We start from the raw sequence: 17,573 nt of genomic DNA, 5'->3' as shown, positions 1-17,573 counted from the left end.
TTTTGTTATTAGCAGATTTTAATGTCATCGCCACGAATACAATTAACGGCGGTAAAAACGAGGAAAAGGTTGATTGGTATGTTTGCATGTGAATCAAAGGCCCAGTAACGAAAGACCCCTCATTCATCGATCACGTTTCAGCAGATTCCCGATCTCACGACCCTTTGGCTAGGCGTGTCTAGTCCACGCTTGTAAATTTTTTTCGTAGTTCGAAACTTCGAATTGCAATTCAAATATATCCAGGCTTGAACTGGGCAATATCTAGGTAACTCTTGCCATCGAAGAGAATTCCCTTATTATAACGAGGTGAGGTTTCGAGCAGCGAAAACATGACATCTTCAGGTTGGAAAATAAAATGATATCTTCACGCGTTAAAAGACCACCGTTGCTATGGTTACAAAATAAATCTCGCCGTTCTACGTTAGGATTTCAAAAAATATTAAAGTCAAATGGTTTGGTATTTCATTGGTGTTAATATGATAAACAGAACATTAAATAACCGCTTCGAGATTCTCTTCGAGTGTTGAAAAATATTTCACGAGTGCATGAGCACAGCGAACGAGTGAAATGTTTTTCAACACGAGAAGCGAAATTTCGTATGTCCTCGCGGCCATATAATATCCTCTATGTACAACTCACAAAGTTTATTTTTACGATTTATCTTTGTCAGATATCGACGAATGTCGAGATGGACCCAACAGGTGCAGTTTAAATTCACGCTGTGTCAACAGTCCAGGCTCGTATGACTGCTGGTGCGATCGCGGTTTCCGAGGCGACGGGATGTCTTGTACTGATTATGATGAGTGCGAAGATGATCTTCACGATTGTGTAGTTGATTGTGTAGTTGTTCCAAAGGATACCATGGAGATGGTAAAGTCTGCAAAGGTGAGTGGGTCGACGAGTGCAGGTTACAGGGTCAGGTTATAACAATGATCAGCACTAGAAAAATACAAGTGATGACTCCCGAATAAAAGGCGTTGCTTAGTTGATTGAGTACGCGGCTTCAAAGCTGGAGTAAGATCAAGAGTAACTTAAGCGTCCCTTTACAACTTTCACCTGATTTATGAAGCCATAGAAGTAAAGACCCCCAAAACAGGCACTGTCGGTGGGAGCGGGTCTAAGAGACCCGCAAAAGGGGTACTGTCAGTGGGAGTTTGTCTGTAATAATTTGCCCATATTGATCAGTACCAGGCAGTAGCAGAGCCGACGAAACTACCGACGTCAATTCACTATGCATGAGAGAGCCTAAGCAATGGACAGTGACGACGCCCAGGAGGACGTCATCTGAAAATATAACTTCGCGTCGTTGGAATCGTTTCGTGATTAGCTCAAGTCGTTTGAAATGAAAACTAAGGGTGTGTTAGATTGACCCTATTCCGGAATAAGAATACGTGGAGTGCTGATTTAAAACGGTATGTCTGGCGTTTTGAAGCAACAAGGATAACAAATATATGTTTAAAACAGCATTTTACCAGGTGTTCGACAATTTTAACGTGAATCTTCGTAAAAACGAAATATTTTAAACTTCTATTCCATGTGTTTCTATTCCGGAATACGGTCAATCGAACGCACCCCAAATGTGTAACAACATTCCAGGAATAAAATTACTCTGAACGGGGTGGTTGTTAGGAGAAAAAATTGACGATGTATCGTCGTGTGCTCACGTGCAAGACCGCAAATTGATAGAGAAACACTCTTGATAAAATGAAAGTGCAGGGAGGGTAGAGCCTCTATTTTTGTTCATAAAACCCATTGTTTTGTGGTGTTGCCGCAGTCATTGTCATTTTTGCTTGAGCTCCCTCGCGTTAGACCACTCAACACAACGCGATGTATTAACAAAGGACCGTCGAGGGAAGGAAAATTGCCAGACTTTCTAAGAATCTCTTCAACAATTTTCCGGTTTACTTTCTTCGTCGTTCGGTTCCAAAACTTGCGCTTTGCGCTCGTTTGTGTTAATGGAGGTAGAGTCGATTTGTGCCAAGTCTAGAAACCGATACTGAAGATTGGCTGGTTGGTTGCCACTAACTAATCCACTATATTTTTTCCCACAGCCTCTACAGCGAGTGGCCTGCTTCCCGCCCGCGAAGGTTATATATTACTGTTGTCTTGGGCGATCATACTCATTCTTACTCCACAATGACATGAATATCTCCATCGTTCACAAATGTTCATATACAGTAACGCAGCCGTGATGACGTCAGCGAAAAACCATCAATAACTGAACAGGTCGTTTTCAACTGTACAAATTAATTAAACTGAAGACACTCAGTAGGTGGTTTTCACGCTACATCACCGCCATTTTGTTGGACGAAAACAAAAGATCTCTCCTTAGCTCTTCAAATTTTGTTCGTCCGCCAGCAATTGTACATTACACCATTGTTATCTGGGTCTCCGCTAGAGATTGGTTGCAAATCATCTATTATGTTTTGAATTAAACTCGTGAAAGGAGAACAGAATCAATCTCGTTCCCAGAGCCTCCGTTACCTTGGTCCACCGGACCGGGCGTGGGAGTCGCAGTTTCCCAACTGCTGGTCAAGGGAACGACGAGTCTGGTAACGAGATTGAAAACAGGATATAATAATTTTTTTTCCGGGCTTGCTCGTGTCGTAACAAAACCATTACTGATTTCATTCACTCATTCAACGGGATTCAAACTTACCATCTCACCTAATGTTATTACGAATTCGCCATCACTGGACCTCTTAGTCTCGGCAGTGTTACAAAAACGTATACCGGTGCAAACATCTTATTCATTGATCGGTTGGCAAATCAGAGAAAGCAAGTTACAAATAATGAATTGTGTCTTTTCATTTTAATGAACGTTTTTTGATTCGGTTTCTTTTTGCAAAATAAACCTCAAATCCAATGACGGCAAAGTATTTAGTTGCCCTTGCAGACATTCCAACCCCTTATGAAGGAAAATAGTGAGTATTAGTATTCTTTAGCGCCGAAGGCGCGAGCCTGTAGAGCGGTCTGCTATATAAATGGAGTAAGACTGTTGGCCTTATAAGTCTGTACAACACGGGCTGTTTAATGGAGAGACTGGGCGAGAAATTATAGGATAAGAAAGTGTAATACGTAACTGTTTTACACTCAGATCGCCAAAAAAAATACTTAAGCAATTTTTTCCTTGTTTTCAGAATTTCATGACAAATCGCGAGAATATGATAAAAATCGGGAAAGCGGGAGGGTTGGAATGTCTGCCCTCGCATCGGGCGAAAACCCGAGGAAGCAGAATAGGAGTTCCCGAATAGATATATATTGATTTGAAGAAAAAAAAAGAAAATGTATCTCGACCACATAGTGGCGAAGTGATCACGATTTTTCTATTTTCAAGGAACTAGGCGCGCATAGTCGTATTTTCTCAGCTGTCACCAGGGCCGCAGGGTGGTATAGGGTAATCTTGATATATGCTTCGACCTTGTTTGCCACGTCAGCCGCGTGTTCGTCGTTGGATCATATTTCCATACACTGTAGTCTCGATAATATCATAGTGTATGCTATATATAGCTTTCATAAATCAGATTGTTCTGAGCAAAATATTCACGATATGCTCTACATGTGCTTTATTACATTACATCCGTTATTACATTTATTAACAAGAACAAAAGTACCAATGCCTGCGATACAGCAACCGCACAACATGGAATTCCAGCAATAAATGTTACACTTTCGAAAGGAGGGGGCAGATTTAGGGTGTGTACGATTGACCGTCTTCTGGAATAGGAATACATGGAATAGAAGTTAGAAATCCTTGGTTTTACGGAGATTGACATAACACTTGTCAAACACCTGCTAAACTGCTATTTTAAACATATCTTCATTATCCTTGGTGCTTCAAAACGCCAGACATTCCGTCTTAAATCATCACTCCACGTATTCCAGAATAGGGTCAATCGAACGCATCTTTAGTGAGAACTATTGCTAGTTTAAACTTGTACTTTAGAGAAGCCTGTTTTGTAATTTAATATAAATTAATACATGTGTATAGCTAAGATAATGAAGGAAAAAATAAAACTACACTGATACGAAATAAACCATATCTTTTCTTATTTTACCTGGAAAGAAACTAACGGTAAAATATGTGAGACATTATGAGGAGCGAGGATAGCACAGCTGGTTAATGCGCGGCCTTGGTGCAAGAGGTCCCGAGTTCGATTCCCGGATCTCACATCCTTGTTTCAACTTCTTTTCGTTCTGTGCAGCTTAAATAGCTTTAAATACCCGTAAAACGGAGCACTGATGGCGAGGGGGGAGTAAAATGAGCGAAGTTACGAGTTATCGACGTTAAATATGGTTGCTTTACTTTTACTTTTATTATTGTAAAACGATGGGTGATGATAAGAACAAAAGTTCTTTCGAGTTTATTCATTTAATTTTTCGTAATGGTTTCATCGCTTGTTAAACTCTGCGGAAATTCCGCTTCCGTGCCCACAATTATTAGAATCCTTCCTTGTTTTGTCTCTTCTGTATCATGGAAAGGTGATGAAACCAAAGCGGATCAATGGAGCTCATTCTGTGAACAACGAATCTCAGAGATGAAACGATCAGGACCAAAGATACAGCCACAACACAACACCACAGCGTTTAATATTATGAAGTTTCATCTAAAATGAGGGAATAAATTTCCACTCCATTAGTACTAAAGATTGAATCAGTACAATTTGTTTTGCAGAAATGAATCCGATTTGCAACCTTTCCGTAGTCTATATTCAGTCATTGCACGACAGTAGTCTTAACGCATAAAACCTGCTTGTCAGTGTTGACATCATGGGTCTCACCGTTTTGACATCCCACGTCAATCAACAAGTTTTTGGATCTCAACTTGAATCGTATGCGAGTCACATACGTGGAATGGATTGTTACTATCGAATAGGCCATTCCGAAATTGCGCTGGGAGCCGGGGCAGGTTTCAAATTTGAGCCAATCGATAAATTGACACCATCACATAAAAAAAAAACGTTGAAATTGGCCATCTGGCTACGTTGGATGCTTTTAGGTCGAACAGAGACCAAGTTACGGACCTTTGGGGTGCAGAGATGGCAGAGATGAAGAGGTGCAGAGATGGCATGGGATGCAGAGATGGCGCAGTGGTGAGAGCACTCGCCTCCCTCCAATGTGGCCCGGGTTCGATTCCCAGACTCGGCGTCATATGTGGGTTGAGTTTGTTGGTTCTCCACTTGCACCGAGAGGTTTTCTCCGGGTACTCCGGTTTCCCCTCTCCTCAAAAACCAACATTTGACTTCATTTGTGTTAATTGTTAATTTCAATTTACAGTGTCCCCAATTAGTGCTTCATCGCTAGAACGACTAGACACTTAAAATAAAGTCCCTTTCCTTACCTTAAAACATTGTTAAAAATCCATACAAAGGTCTCTAATCTTAGAGCTGCGTCCCCCAAAACCACGTGAACGATTTCTGTAATATTCATAAAAATAGGCAAACAAATTGATTTTCATCTCACCTACTTTCAAATAGTAGGTCCATGACATGATTTTCTAGTTGTCCCAAATCTGATAACATTTTGTAAAGGGTTTACCATGGTTTTGGGGGACACCTCAAAATTAGAGACATTTGTATGGATTTTGAACAATGTTCTAAGGTCCCGAACTTGGTCTCTGTTCGACCTAAAAAGCATCTAACTTGGACAGATAGCTAGTCTGAATGTCATCTTTCATGAGATGGTGTCAATTTATCGATTGCTTCAAATTTGAAACTCGCCCCAGTTCCCTGCGCAATTCCGGAATGGCCTATAGGTGAGAGACTAGACATGGGAACCGGTATGGCAAATTCTGAGAAATTGGGAATGATTGAATAAGGTACCAACAATTTTAACGATTTTGCCGCAAGTTTCATTGTAGTATTGATGTGATATGATGGTAAACCATGCAATCAAGTTTAAAGATTTTCTGTCGTAGTACTCAACGGCAACGTTTTTTCTGTTTTGTCTTCCTCACTCGCTTGCAAGTCGGGTTCACCTTCGCAAGCTATCATTACATCTTTTTCCTGAGGCCTACTCGACCTTGTTCTTCGACCTGTGTTTTCTGATAAGCTTTTACTACCCCTGTTACGTACGGATAGGACAGTTTTGAACCCTCTTCTGTAATTCTCGTTGAAAATCACGTAAATATATGGGTTGATGGCTGAGTTGGCTACTGCATTTAGGGCTTGCGACAGAAAGGATATTGATGACACACTCGGTGAAAATGAAAATCAAATATCAAGGAAACCATCAGTGAAAATACTGTAACCATTATAATTTCTAAATTTACTGAACTTTCAGGTGGAATTTTTCCATCATCTAAAGCATATTATTTTGTTGTAGACTTGCTACTTTTTCTCGAAGGACTCTCCGGTCCTCTTTCAGTTCTTGCAATTACGTCAGCAGTTAAGTCTTGCAATGAATTCTTTGCACTCTTCAAAGCTTGACCCTGTGTTTAAGGGCATGTACTAAAACCAGGATCACCGGAACACCCCGGAACACAGGAACACTCCGGAACACCCTGGAAGTAACCCAAAACCCTCAATTTGGCTAACCCTAGGCCTAAAAACCAATATAAGGTCTAGCTAGCCTAGGCCTAAAAACCAACTTAAGGCCTAGCTAGGCCTAGGGTTAGCCAAATTGAGGGTTTTGGGTTACTTCCAGGGTGTTCCGGTGTTCCTGATTTTAGTACATGCCGTGTTTAAGCTGGGCTGATACTGTACTGAAGGCGTCAAAAACCTTGCCAATTTCAGCAGTAGTGATTGTTACTGTATCACGCCTTCGTACAGTGTGAGGAAGTGCATGTCATACGACAAGCCCCATCGAACCGATCTGATTTGGTGAAAATCACACTTAGTCCATGGGCCAGGACCCCAAAAATTAAATGTCGAATTTCTTACCGCTGTTAGGGACAAAGGCTACCATACCTCTTTGCAAACTTTTCTTCCTCTACTTTTTTTAGTCTGATAGCCATGCCAATGGTATAGCTTTCTTGTGTTAATTAGGTGAAGAAATGACGTCACCAATATCACAGACCATCTCTTCTCTTCACTCCCTATTGCAACATTAAATGTTTTATGCTGAAAAAATTGAACAGGTTCTGGTTTAAATAAGATCAATAAATGCTAAAGGTGGTTTTGAAGACGACCCATCTTTGCAAAGGCGTTTCTTTTGTGGTTGCTGTAACAACGAAGTGACTTTTTTTAAAGGCTTCCCCACAGTCTTTTTACAATTCACGACGGTCAACGGTCAGCGGTCGGCGACCATGATGGCGGCATGGCGGACTGTCGGCATGGCGGCCTTTTCTCGTACTCCGGGAAAATATCCTTGCCAAGTGGCGTAAGTAACCTAAATTTTGTTTCTATCACTTCTTATGTGTTTGTATTTTCGTGTTATGATGACATCTGTCACCAGTGAGGAGTTAATTGGCATTCTGGAGGAGGAACTAGAGCAAAAGCTAGCTCCGTTCAAGTCGACATTCGATGAGTTGAAGAAAACTGTAGAAGATACCAAAGAACTCTTAAGCTTTAATAGCAAACAATATGATACACTTCTTAAAAGACTCTCAGTGTGTGAAGATGAGAACAAGAAGCTACGAAATGAGAACAAGATATTGCAAAAAACTCTGAACAAACTGTTTAAGAAAAAATTCAAGCCCAATATTTAAAAAAATACTAGCTTCGCCTCAATTCAATATATTTAACGCTGTTTTGCTCTATCTTCTAATTCATTATTGTTTTTATATTCCTCCTATTATACTTTGCCTTTTATATTTCAATGTCTTAGTTTATTATTACTTCTATTTTCTTTTTTTTTTTTTGTGATGTATATGTGTGTATCTGTGTCCGACCTAAATTATCCTAAACAAATTGTAATACTGGCTGCCTACCCCTTCTAATTTTTTAGTTATTTCAGGCAGCCAGACCCCCTATATCTATCTCTATCTATTTGAATAATTTGTGTGCATGTAAGTAAGTTTATGGGGTAAATAAATTGTTGTTGTTAATCCTCTTTTTTCCAATTGCTCTCCAACCGTGTGACCGCTTTAGTAGTATTCCAGCTTTCAAACAGACAGAGCTTCGACCTATTTAGCATTTGATAGATGAAATAAAGAGACTTGTGGCTTTGTAAACAAATAACTGTTCCTGGGAAAGCCATTACACAAATTTCTTGTTTTACTAGTTTGAGAAGGCCAGCTAGCGGTAATGCCTTTCACTAGGAAATCTTTTCTGCTTTACGTAAGTCGTGTTGATAACGAGTTTCTTCTTGACTGGTCTTATCATTATCGTCGTCGTCATTGTCAACAATGGCCTCTGTTGGGTCCTCACGTCGGTTGTCACATTCTTGCAGTTTACACATGTTCGTGTACTGAAAACCATTTTCGAGGCACGTGCAATTTGGCATCTCACATGGCCTCTTACAATGGTGGGATAATTACTCTAGCACAGGTATGGGCGCTGGCTCAACACTCAATCAGTTAACTCTCAGCCTTCCATTCTCAAGACCCCACTCATGCACAACCGGAGAGGGTATCTGTGGGCAGCTCTGAATGCTTCGGTGCCATATCGTGGTCTGGTAGTTAGCGTGGTCGCAGTTCTTACAGCGGGTGTTAACTCATGGTGGTGGCTGGTTGGAGTCAATGTCTCCTTTTCTGACACAGACGAGACAGTACGTACAGTACCATTTACCTGGTACCTGCATTTGAGATGTACATGAAGCAACTGAAGGCATGTAAATTTCCGATAATTCCCAGCAACGTGCCAATAGTATGAAAGGCTCCCATTCCGATAATGATATCCCCAAAATGCTCTCCTTGCTTCCCCAACTGATTTTCACAGCCTTGGCGTAAAGTGCTTTGAAACAGTGGCAAATTCCGTGAAAAATCCGTGTACAAAACACATTTTTCTGCACTCACTCGTTTCAACACTCGAAGAGAAATTTCGTATCTCCGCGCGGCCATGTAATATCCTCTATATACACTCAGAACTGTCACTTCCACCTATTAAGAATTAAAAACAGACGTCACTATAAAGATAACATCAGTGCATGTCACAAGTGAAACACAGTCTAAATTTTTCCTTATAAATGTGCAACTTCCAGCTCGAAGCTAACTGTGTATCACATGCTGTATTTTCATGTGAACGTTTTTCTGATGTACAGTAAAATGTTTTCGGAGTAGTGCTTTAGAATTTTCAGTTGCAAAAGATAATTGAGTTAATGCAGGCATACTGCAGTCTTAGTCCTCAAAAATTCCGTCGCGATAAGATGCATACCTAAACACAATGTAGACATTTTTTTATACAAGGGCCAGCTGAACAAAGTACAAGTGCCGGATCTTGGGAGATCTAACCAGCAAATAATTTGTAGGCCGTGCCTGACGAAATATTGGTTAAACTAAAAAATATATATTCTCACAGCAGTACAACTAGCCTTGCATTAGTACTTTTTTAGTCTAGAAACACTGGCAGTATCTGACCATCTTTGCTCACAAAATCTTTGTTTAATGTGCTTGCAATGATATCAAGTGAAAATTGGTTATCTGTGCCTTCATATTTATAAGAGTTACAAGAAATGAGCAGGGAAATAAGCGAAGAAAACGATTGGATAACTTTACAACAGGCAGCCCAGACTCGGAGGGTAAAAACAAAATTATAAGGATTTGTATGGGAATCTCGATAACAAACTGAAAAAGATATTTACCCGCAAAAGTTCTCAATAAAAAAGCTGTAATTTATTGTCGTGGTGACTTTCTTGGGTTTTGTGTGGTTATTTGCCTGATTGAATGCGATTTCAGCGACTTGTCAAATCCCCGGATTGTCACTCGTACGTAACGATACAACTCTCGGTGTATCCATCAATAAACGAGATGCCGCTTTTCCTAATGCTGTGTTATTTTTGATTGATTGATATTAGTGCATAATGACAAAGCAGCAGCTAATTCAACCTCCACCGTTGGACAGGAAAGGAAGAGAGAGCCTGAGTTCGAAGTTGTAGTTGTTTTTATAATGACGTAACAACTATTTTTAAGTGAAGGGATTTTTCCCAAAGTTTTCCGAGAATTGGAAAGTAGTTGACAGCAGCCGCTTCTACGAAAGTAGCAGCGTGAGGAAAAATCGGAGAGTGAAAACGTACGTTAGTACGAGCTTTTGCGATTTCTTCCAGTACTATTTTACAAAAAATCCATCCATCCATCATGAGCGAAACAAAGACGAACTGGCTTTGGATGAAGAAGTCATCCCGTGGTTTGTACAAGACCGTCTTATCCAACCCCAAAATGTCGCTGGCCGTAGGATTAGCTCTGATGGTAATTTTAGCGGTCTCGCTTTCTTTCTTAATGGCATTACAAAGTAAATCAACTACTTCCAATGGTGAGTGACAAAATAGCTTGGTTTCTTACACGAAATTTTGACTCTCATTGAAGCTAAGCATACACACAACTTCCGACAGATGCTTCGCTCAGCATTTTCAGTTTTGCTTGTTCATCTGTATGATCTTGCAGCTCAGCCGTGACCAATTTACCCTAATTTCACATTGCTTTTCAAGAAAAACGCCCGGTTCGGGAAATTACATATAAAATCAAAATGGGCTCGATATCATGGGCTGTCCGGGTCTGTTTATGGTTTTATTAAATATTAGGGCTTTGTATACAATACAGTGAATAACATGCATACTTACTTTCTTATCCTTCCATAAAAGATGAACCAACGGACGCGAGAAGCAAAGTTTACCTTGTTGACTGCATGAACAAACCTCTGTGTGACGACAATGCCGTTTGTACACCCATCGGCCGGAATAATTACACCTGTCTTTGTAACATTGGCTTCAAAGGAAATGGCCTGGTTTGTTACGGTATGGACACTTGTTAAAAACCCCGTTGATGTCCTTAATTTTTCAGCCTTCGCTGCGCAATTGCTAAAATTGCGTTCATAACTGTGAGGATCATAGCTTCACTCGATTTCATATCTTCAGTTCAATGTATTCATGCATCAGTTCATTCGTTAGTATGGAAACTGTCATGCTTTTGTATCAATGAGCTGCTAAAGCGGGATTTGATCTATTCCTCGGTCAGTACTCTGACTCTGTAATGTCATGCAACAATTCTTCAAAACGAACGCTTTGGAATTCACCGTTTCGGGCAAAACGTTCCAAAAAATCGAAATACTAAACTTGCAATTTTCGTTTCATGGCGTCTGGTAAGCCATGCATGGCCTGCCTAGAAAACGTTTTGCTTAGAGATAGCATTTCTTGGATTTCGTAGCAAAGAACAGCTGAGGCCAAAGAACAGGATTTTGAAGACCAAAACTTGAGAAAATTGGGCAGAAGGAGAGAACGCAACGCTTATGAGTCGCACCTCGATTTATTAGCTGCCGCTTCGTTTAATTGATCTCGTGGCAAAACCGAAAATTTCGTTTTTCGGGCTTTCTTTTCTCCTAAACCCTACAGTAATGCTCACGGGGCAGGTTTCTCGGTCAACGTTCTCACGTTTCAAGGGTTCTACTAGGGACCTTCATATTTTAGTACCCATGTGGGGTGTCTGGAAAACCCGAATAGCGAATAGTCGCGAATAGCGAACAGCGAATAGTCGCGAATAGTGACGAATAGTCTTCAATAGTCACCGCCTTACGCTGAACAATCTCGTAATCAAAGCAAATAATATGCTCACCTGTCGTCGAAAGAGAGTCCTTCGCCGAGACATCGCTGCTTTTTTAGCGGGAAAATCCCATCCAACGTTGCTGCGCGGTTGACCAGGAAGTACTGGGTACCAAATTTTCGTCATTTCGCAGAAATCCCCCCCCCCCCCACCCCTCCACCCTTGTTTGCCACTATTTGTTACTATTCGCGACTATTCGCCACTATTCGCACTATTCGTACTATTCGTGACTATTCGCTGTTCGGTATTCGCGACTGTTCGCTATTCGCTATTCGGGTTTTCCAGACACCCTACCCATGTGCAACCCTATCGTGTATGCACAACTCATGCTTCGCTCTTCTCACCAGCTTATCCAAATAGGAACACGTTGATAATGCCTTCTGTGAGCAAACGTCGTATGTTAGCGAAACAAAATGTAAACAATTGATTCCCTTATAACCGGGGAGGGGCTTAAGAGCATAGGAAGAAGAAGTGGCAGTTTACGGTATTTCCTGGCACCAATATTTAATGTTCTATACGGATTGCTTCCAAATTCAAGACGTTCTGTATGCAAGCGGAAATTCTTATTTTTATATTAGTGAGTAGTAGTGCAGATTTGACCTCTTCAATACTGAATGGAAACCCTTTTCATAGAACCTGGTTCTAAATGGCAAGAATTCATTATGTATGTATATTTAACCCCAAATTCCATCTTTACGTTTTACTGTAAAACTGTGAGACAAAATTTTATTTGACTAGACTGAAATCGTTTATGCTTATCAGTAATTATTAATAGTAAGGTAAATTTTGTTTTAGATCTAAATGAGTGTCTCTCAGAGGAACTGAATTCCTGTCCTTCCAACGCTGTATGTATTAATACCATTGGTTCTTACAACTGCAGTTGTTTTCCGGGCTACAATAGAAATGGACGAGGTTGCGAAGACATTAATGAATGCAGTCTTAGGATCCATAATTGCAGTGTAAATGCAACCTGCAATAACACTATAGGCTCGTTCAACTGCAACTGCTTGGAAGGATTTCAGGGTGATGGTGAAATATGCACCGATATCGATGAATGCAAAGATAACTCTCATAACTGCAGTCAGCATGCATACTGCAACAATGACATAGGTACCCACGAGTGTAAATGTCTTCCTGGTTACCGAGGGGATGGGAGGACATGCGAAGACATTAACGAATGCAAGGACAAAACCCATCAGTGCAGTAAACATGCATTTTGCAGCAACATTAATGGCGCATACAATTGCACTTGCCTTAATGGATATGAAGGAGATGGCTGGGTATGCACAGATGTCGACGAGTGCAAGGAAAGAATCCACAACTGCAGTGGGCATGCCTTCTGCAGAAATACAGTTGGTTCTTATAACTGTACATGCCACGTTGGTTTTATAGGAAACGGGTGGACCTGTACGGATGTGGATGAATGCAAAACGGGAACCCACAATTGCAGTAAGCATGCCATCTGTACAAATACGGTCGGGTCATATAACTGCACTTGCAATCGTGGATTTCAAGCAGACGGCTGGGTATGCAAAGATGTGGATGAGTGCAAGGGAGAAATCCACGACTGCAGTCAGCATGCCTATTGTACTAACAGTGTTGGTGGATTCAGTTGCACGTGTCGCAAGGGATTTGAAGGCAATGGGCGGTGGTGCACTGATGTTAACGAGTGCCAGACAGGCAACCACGGCTGTCACGCCCACGCAACCTGCCATAACTCTCAAGGCTCGCATAGTTGCACTTGCGACACAGGATACAGAGAAGATGGAAAAACGTGCAATGGTAAGTGCAAGGAAAGGGGTTTTTTTAAAAAATAACTACAGTTCGGCAAAAGGGAAGAGGAACCAGCGTGCCCTTATTGCTACTTTCATTCAACTATGACTTCCTCTAAGTTCGATCAATAGTTGTTGAATCAAAACGCACAAGATTGGGTCAAATGGCCATACTGGTTTATGTTATTTCCGGATTTTAATGTTATCGCCATGAATACTGGCGTTAAAAATGAAAAGGAGTTGATTGGCATGTTTGCATGTGAATCGAAGGAGTAGTAAAGAAAGATCCCGCAAGCATCGATCATATTGCAGCAGATTTATCTCGACGACCCTTTGGTCAGGCGTTTCTTGTCTACGCTTGAATTATTCCTTCGTATTTCAAAATGCAATTCAAATAAATCCAGGCTTGAACTGGGCAATATCTAGATAACTCTTGCCATCAAAGAGAATTCCTGTGTATTACTCACGAAGTTGATTTTTACGCTTTATTTTTGTCAGATATCGACGAATGTCTAGATGGGCCTAACAGGTGCAGTTTACATTCGCGCTGTGTCAACAGTCCAGGCTCGTATGACTGCCACTGGTGCGGTGACGGTTTACGAGGCAATGGGAGGCTTTGTATTGATTATGATGAGTGCGAAGAGGGCGTTCACGATTGCCACAAGAAAGCCACGTGCATAAACACGTTGGGCTCATATCGTTGTAGTTGTGACAAAGGATACCATGGAAATGGTAAAGTGTGTAAAGGTTAGTGGGCTCCAGCTCCGGTTACAGGGTAAAGTTATCAAAATGAGCAGCACTAGAAAAATACAAGTGATAACTCGCGAATTAGTTGATCAGTAAGCGCCTTCATAGGAGATCAAAAGTGATTCAGCTCAACGTCCCTTTACAACTTTCATCTGATCTATGTAGCCATACCTGTAAAGACCCTCAAAACGGGTACTATCAGTGGGAGGAGTCCTACGTCGTTTGCTCCTATTGATCAGTGGCAGTGGGAAAGCCCACGAAACTACCGACGTCAAGTGACTACGCATTAGCGAGCCTAAGCGTGGACGACGACGACGCCCCGGAAGATGTCATCTGAAAATATAAATCAGCGTCGTTGCAATCATTTCGCGATTGGGAGAAGTCGTCGTGTGTATCAACATTAAAGGAATAAAATTGGTGTGAACGGCAGGGTCGTTAGAAGAAAAAATTGAAGATCTATTGTCGTGTGCTCAAGTCTTCCACATAACCTAAGATTTGGTCATCTCACGTTGTTTTCAGGACGAAAAGGGCGTAGAAATGTGCTAAAATATAAAACGCGCGTGCAGAGCCTCTGTTTTTGTTCATAAAACCTATTGCTTTGTGGTGTTGTCGTCGTCGTTGTCTTTTTTGCTTGATCTTCCGTGCGTTAGTTTCGAAAAAAGGCCACTCGACACAACGCGATACAGTAACAAATGACCTTCGAAGGAAGGAAAATTGCTAGACTTTTTGAGAATCCCTTTAACATTTTACCGGTTTACATTCTTCGTCGTTCGTTCGTTAGAGGTCGAGACGTCGACTTGTGGCAAGTCAAGAAACTGAAGATTGGTTGGTTGCCTTATAACTAATGCACTATCTATATTTTTCCCACAGCCTCTGCAGCAAGTGGTCTGCTACCCGCTCGTGAAGTTGGTCTATTACTTTTGTCTTGGGCGATCATTTGTATTTGTACTGGATGACCTCCAAAATGACAATGCGAACATCTCCATCGTTCATTAATGGTCACATACCGTAACAGAGCGTGAGATCAGCAGAAAACCAGCAACTATGAAAATTAATTAAGCTGAAGACACTCAGTGGGTGATTTTCACGCTACGTCACCGCCGCGTTAGTGGAAGAAAAGAAAAGATCTCTCCTTACCTTGTTTTGTTCGTACTCCAACAATTACACCATTTTTATCTGGGTCTCCGCTGGAGATTGGTTACAAATCATCTATTATGTTCTGAATTAGCTCGGAAAGGTAAACAGGATCAATCTTGTTCCCAGAGCCTCAGTTACCCTGGTCCACCGGAACGGCGTGGGACCGGAGTCGCGCGGGAGGCTGTCTCTCTTTTCCAACCGCTGGTCAAGGAAACGAGGACACTGGTAACGATATTGATAACAGGATATCATAATTTTTCTTTTTTTCCGAGTTTGCTCGTGTCGTAACAAAAAGGCATTATTTCATTCATTCAACGGGATTCAAACTTACCATCTCACCAAATGTTATTGCGAATTCGCCACCACTTGACCTTTTAGTCTCGGCAGGGTCACCTGGCACACGCTCTCACGAGTATCCTACAGCACAGACGTAGAGTATGTCAACTAGTAATCTCGATCGCACAATACAGGCGAAATGATCCTAAAGTTTTTGGACACCAGGCGCGCGTAGTCGTATTGGGTAATTTTTTCAGCGGTCACCAGGGCCGCACGGTGGTATGGGGTAATCTTGATACATGTTCGACCTTGTTTGCCACGTCAGCCACGTGGTCTTCCCCAAGAAACGGAAGCATGGCGTTGGGTCATTTTTCCATATGCTGTAATCTCGATGTCATCATAGTGTATGCTATATAGAGCTTTCATAAACCAGATTGTTCTAAACAAAATTTCCATATGGTATGCTCCATTACATTACATCCGTAATCACATTTATTGGCAAAAACACAAGTACCACTATTGCCTACCATACAGAAAACCCGCAACTTTGAATTTCAGCAATAAATGACACACTTTCTGAAGACGACGGCAGATTTAGTGAAAACTATTGCTAGTTTAAAATTGTACTTCAGAGAAGCCTGTATCTCGAATTTCTAATTAAGTCATGTCATTTTATTATTTTACTGATATTTTTGTCATTATGTATAATATATGTATAGGAAAAAATGGAAATGGAATAAAACCACTGATCCGAAATAAACGATATCTACTTTATTTTGACCTGGAAAGAAACAAACAGTAAAATTTGTGAGCCATTATTGTAATAGGGTGGGTGTTGGTAAAGAAAAAAGTTCTTGTTTTTTGAGTACGAAAAGAAATTAAAATTAACCGGCTTTCGTGCTCATTCTTTTACTTTTCGTAATGGTTTTATCGCTTGTTTTGCTCTCCGGAAAATCCTTCCTTGTTTTATCTCTTTTGTATCATTGAAATGTACGGAGACCAAAGCGGATAAACAGAGCTCATTCTGTGAACAACTAATTTCACAGATGACGCGGTCATAACCAAAGACACAGCCATAACACATAACACCACAACATTCAATTTTATGAAGTTTCATCTAAAATGAGGGAATAAATTTCCAATCCATTAGTACAAGAGCGAGTTTCAATCGAGTGTCGTAGAACCAAAATCAAAGTAATTACTTCGGCCAATCAAACAGGACAGAGACAATCCAGTAAACCAATCAAAACTCGAAGTAATAGACCTCTTTAGCTTGTACGTTTGGTTTTCCCATTTCAGACCACGTGATGTTCTCAAGGGAATTTTTCTTTTGTTTTTTCATAAGTTATGCGTACATATTCACGTGCATAGGACGACATTTGAAAGAAAGTTTTCCCTAGAGTAACATCACGTGGTCTGAAATGGGAAAACAAAATGTACAAGCTAAAGAGGTCTATTACACGTAGCCGACACAAAGCGCGGGAAAATATGCACGCGCGAGCCACGACTACTTTTTGGTTCACTTCTGATTGGTTGACAAAATGGCGCGAGAACTTTTGAGCCAATCACCGAGTTAAGTAATGCAAATTCAAAGGAATTCGCTAATTACTTTCGACACTCAATTGAAAACCGCTCCAAAGATGGAATCAGCACGATTAGTTTTACAGAAATGAGTCCGATTTGCTATCTTTCCATACCATACATTCAGTCTTCGCACGACATTAGCCTTAAATGGGGCAAAACCCTCTTGTCAGTGTTGACATAGTGGGTCTCACCGTTTTGACATGCCACGTTAATCAACAAGTTTTTGGATCTCAACTTGAATCCCTATGCGAGTTACATGCGTCGAATGGATTGTTGCTATCTAGAGAATACACATGAGAAACCGGCACGCTCAATTCTGAGAAAACTTGGGAATGATTAATAAGGTACCAACAATTTTAACGATTTTGCCGCAAGTGTTATTGTAGCATTGATATATAGAGGATATTACATGGCCGCGCGGGGAT

The 17,573-nt window shown here is 41.0% G+C and overlaps 1 protein-coding gene across 1 annotated transcript; it reads left to right on the top strand.

The window, feature by feature from the left end:
- The first annotated feature begins 10,006 nt into the window (after positions 1–10,006).
- LOC138040933 (fibulin-2-like) lies at positions 10,007–16,357 on the top strand. Its single transcript, XM_068886666.1, has 5 exons — positions 10,007–10,349; positions 10,678–10,830; positions 12,428–13,414; positions 13,903–14,151; positions 15,022–16,357. Exons 1-5 carry the CDS (start codon positions 10,175–10,177, stop codon positions 15,105–15,107), a joined length of 1,650 nt encoding a protein of 549 aa, XP_068742767.1. The 5' UTR covers positions 10,007–10,174; the 3' UTR covers positions 15,108–16,357.
- Positions 16,358–17,573: the final 1,216 nt, after the last annotated feature.

The sequence above is a fragment of the Montipora capricornis genome, chromosome 3 (genome assembly GCF_036669925.1).
Source record: "Montipora capricornis isolate CH-2021 chromosome 3, ASM3666992v2, whole genome shotgun sequence".
Taxonomy (NCBI): domain Eukaryota; kingdom Metazoa; phylum Cnidaria; class Anthozoa; order Scleractinia; family Acroporidae; genus Montipora; species Montipora capricornis.
Note: the sequence above shows the minus strand (reverse complement) of the source record. Positions and strands in the feature narration are given on the sequence as shown.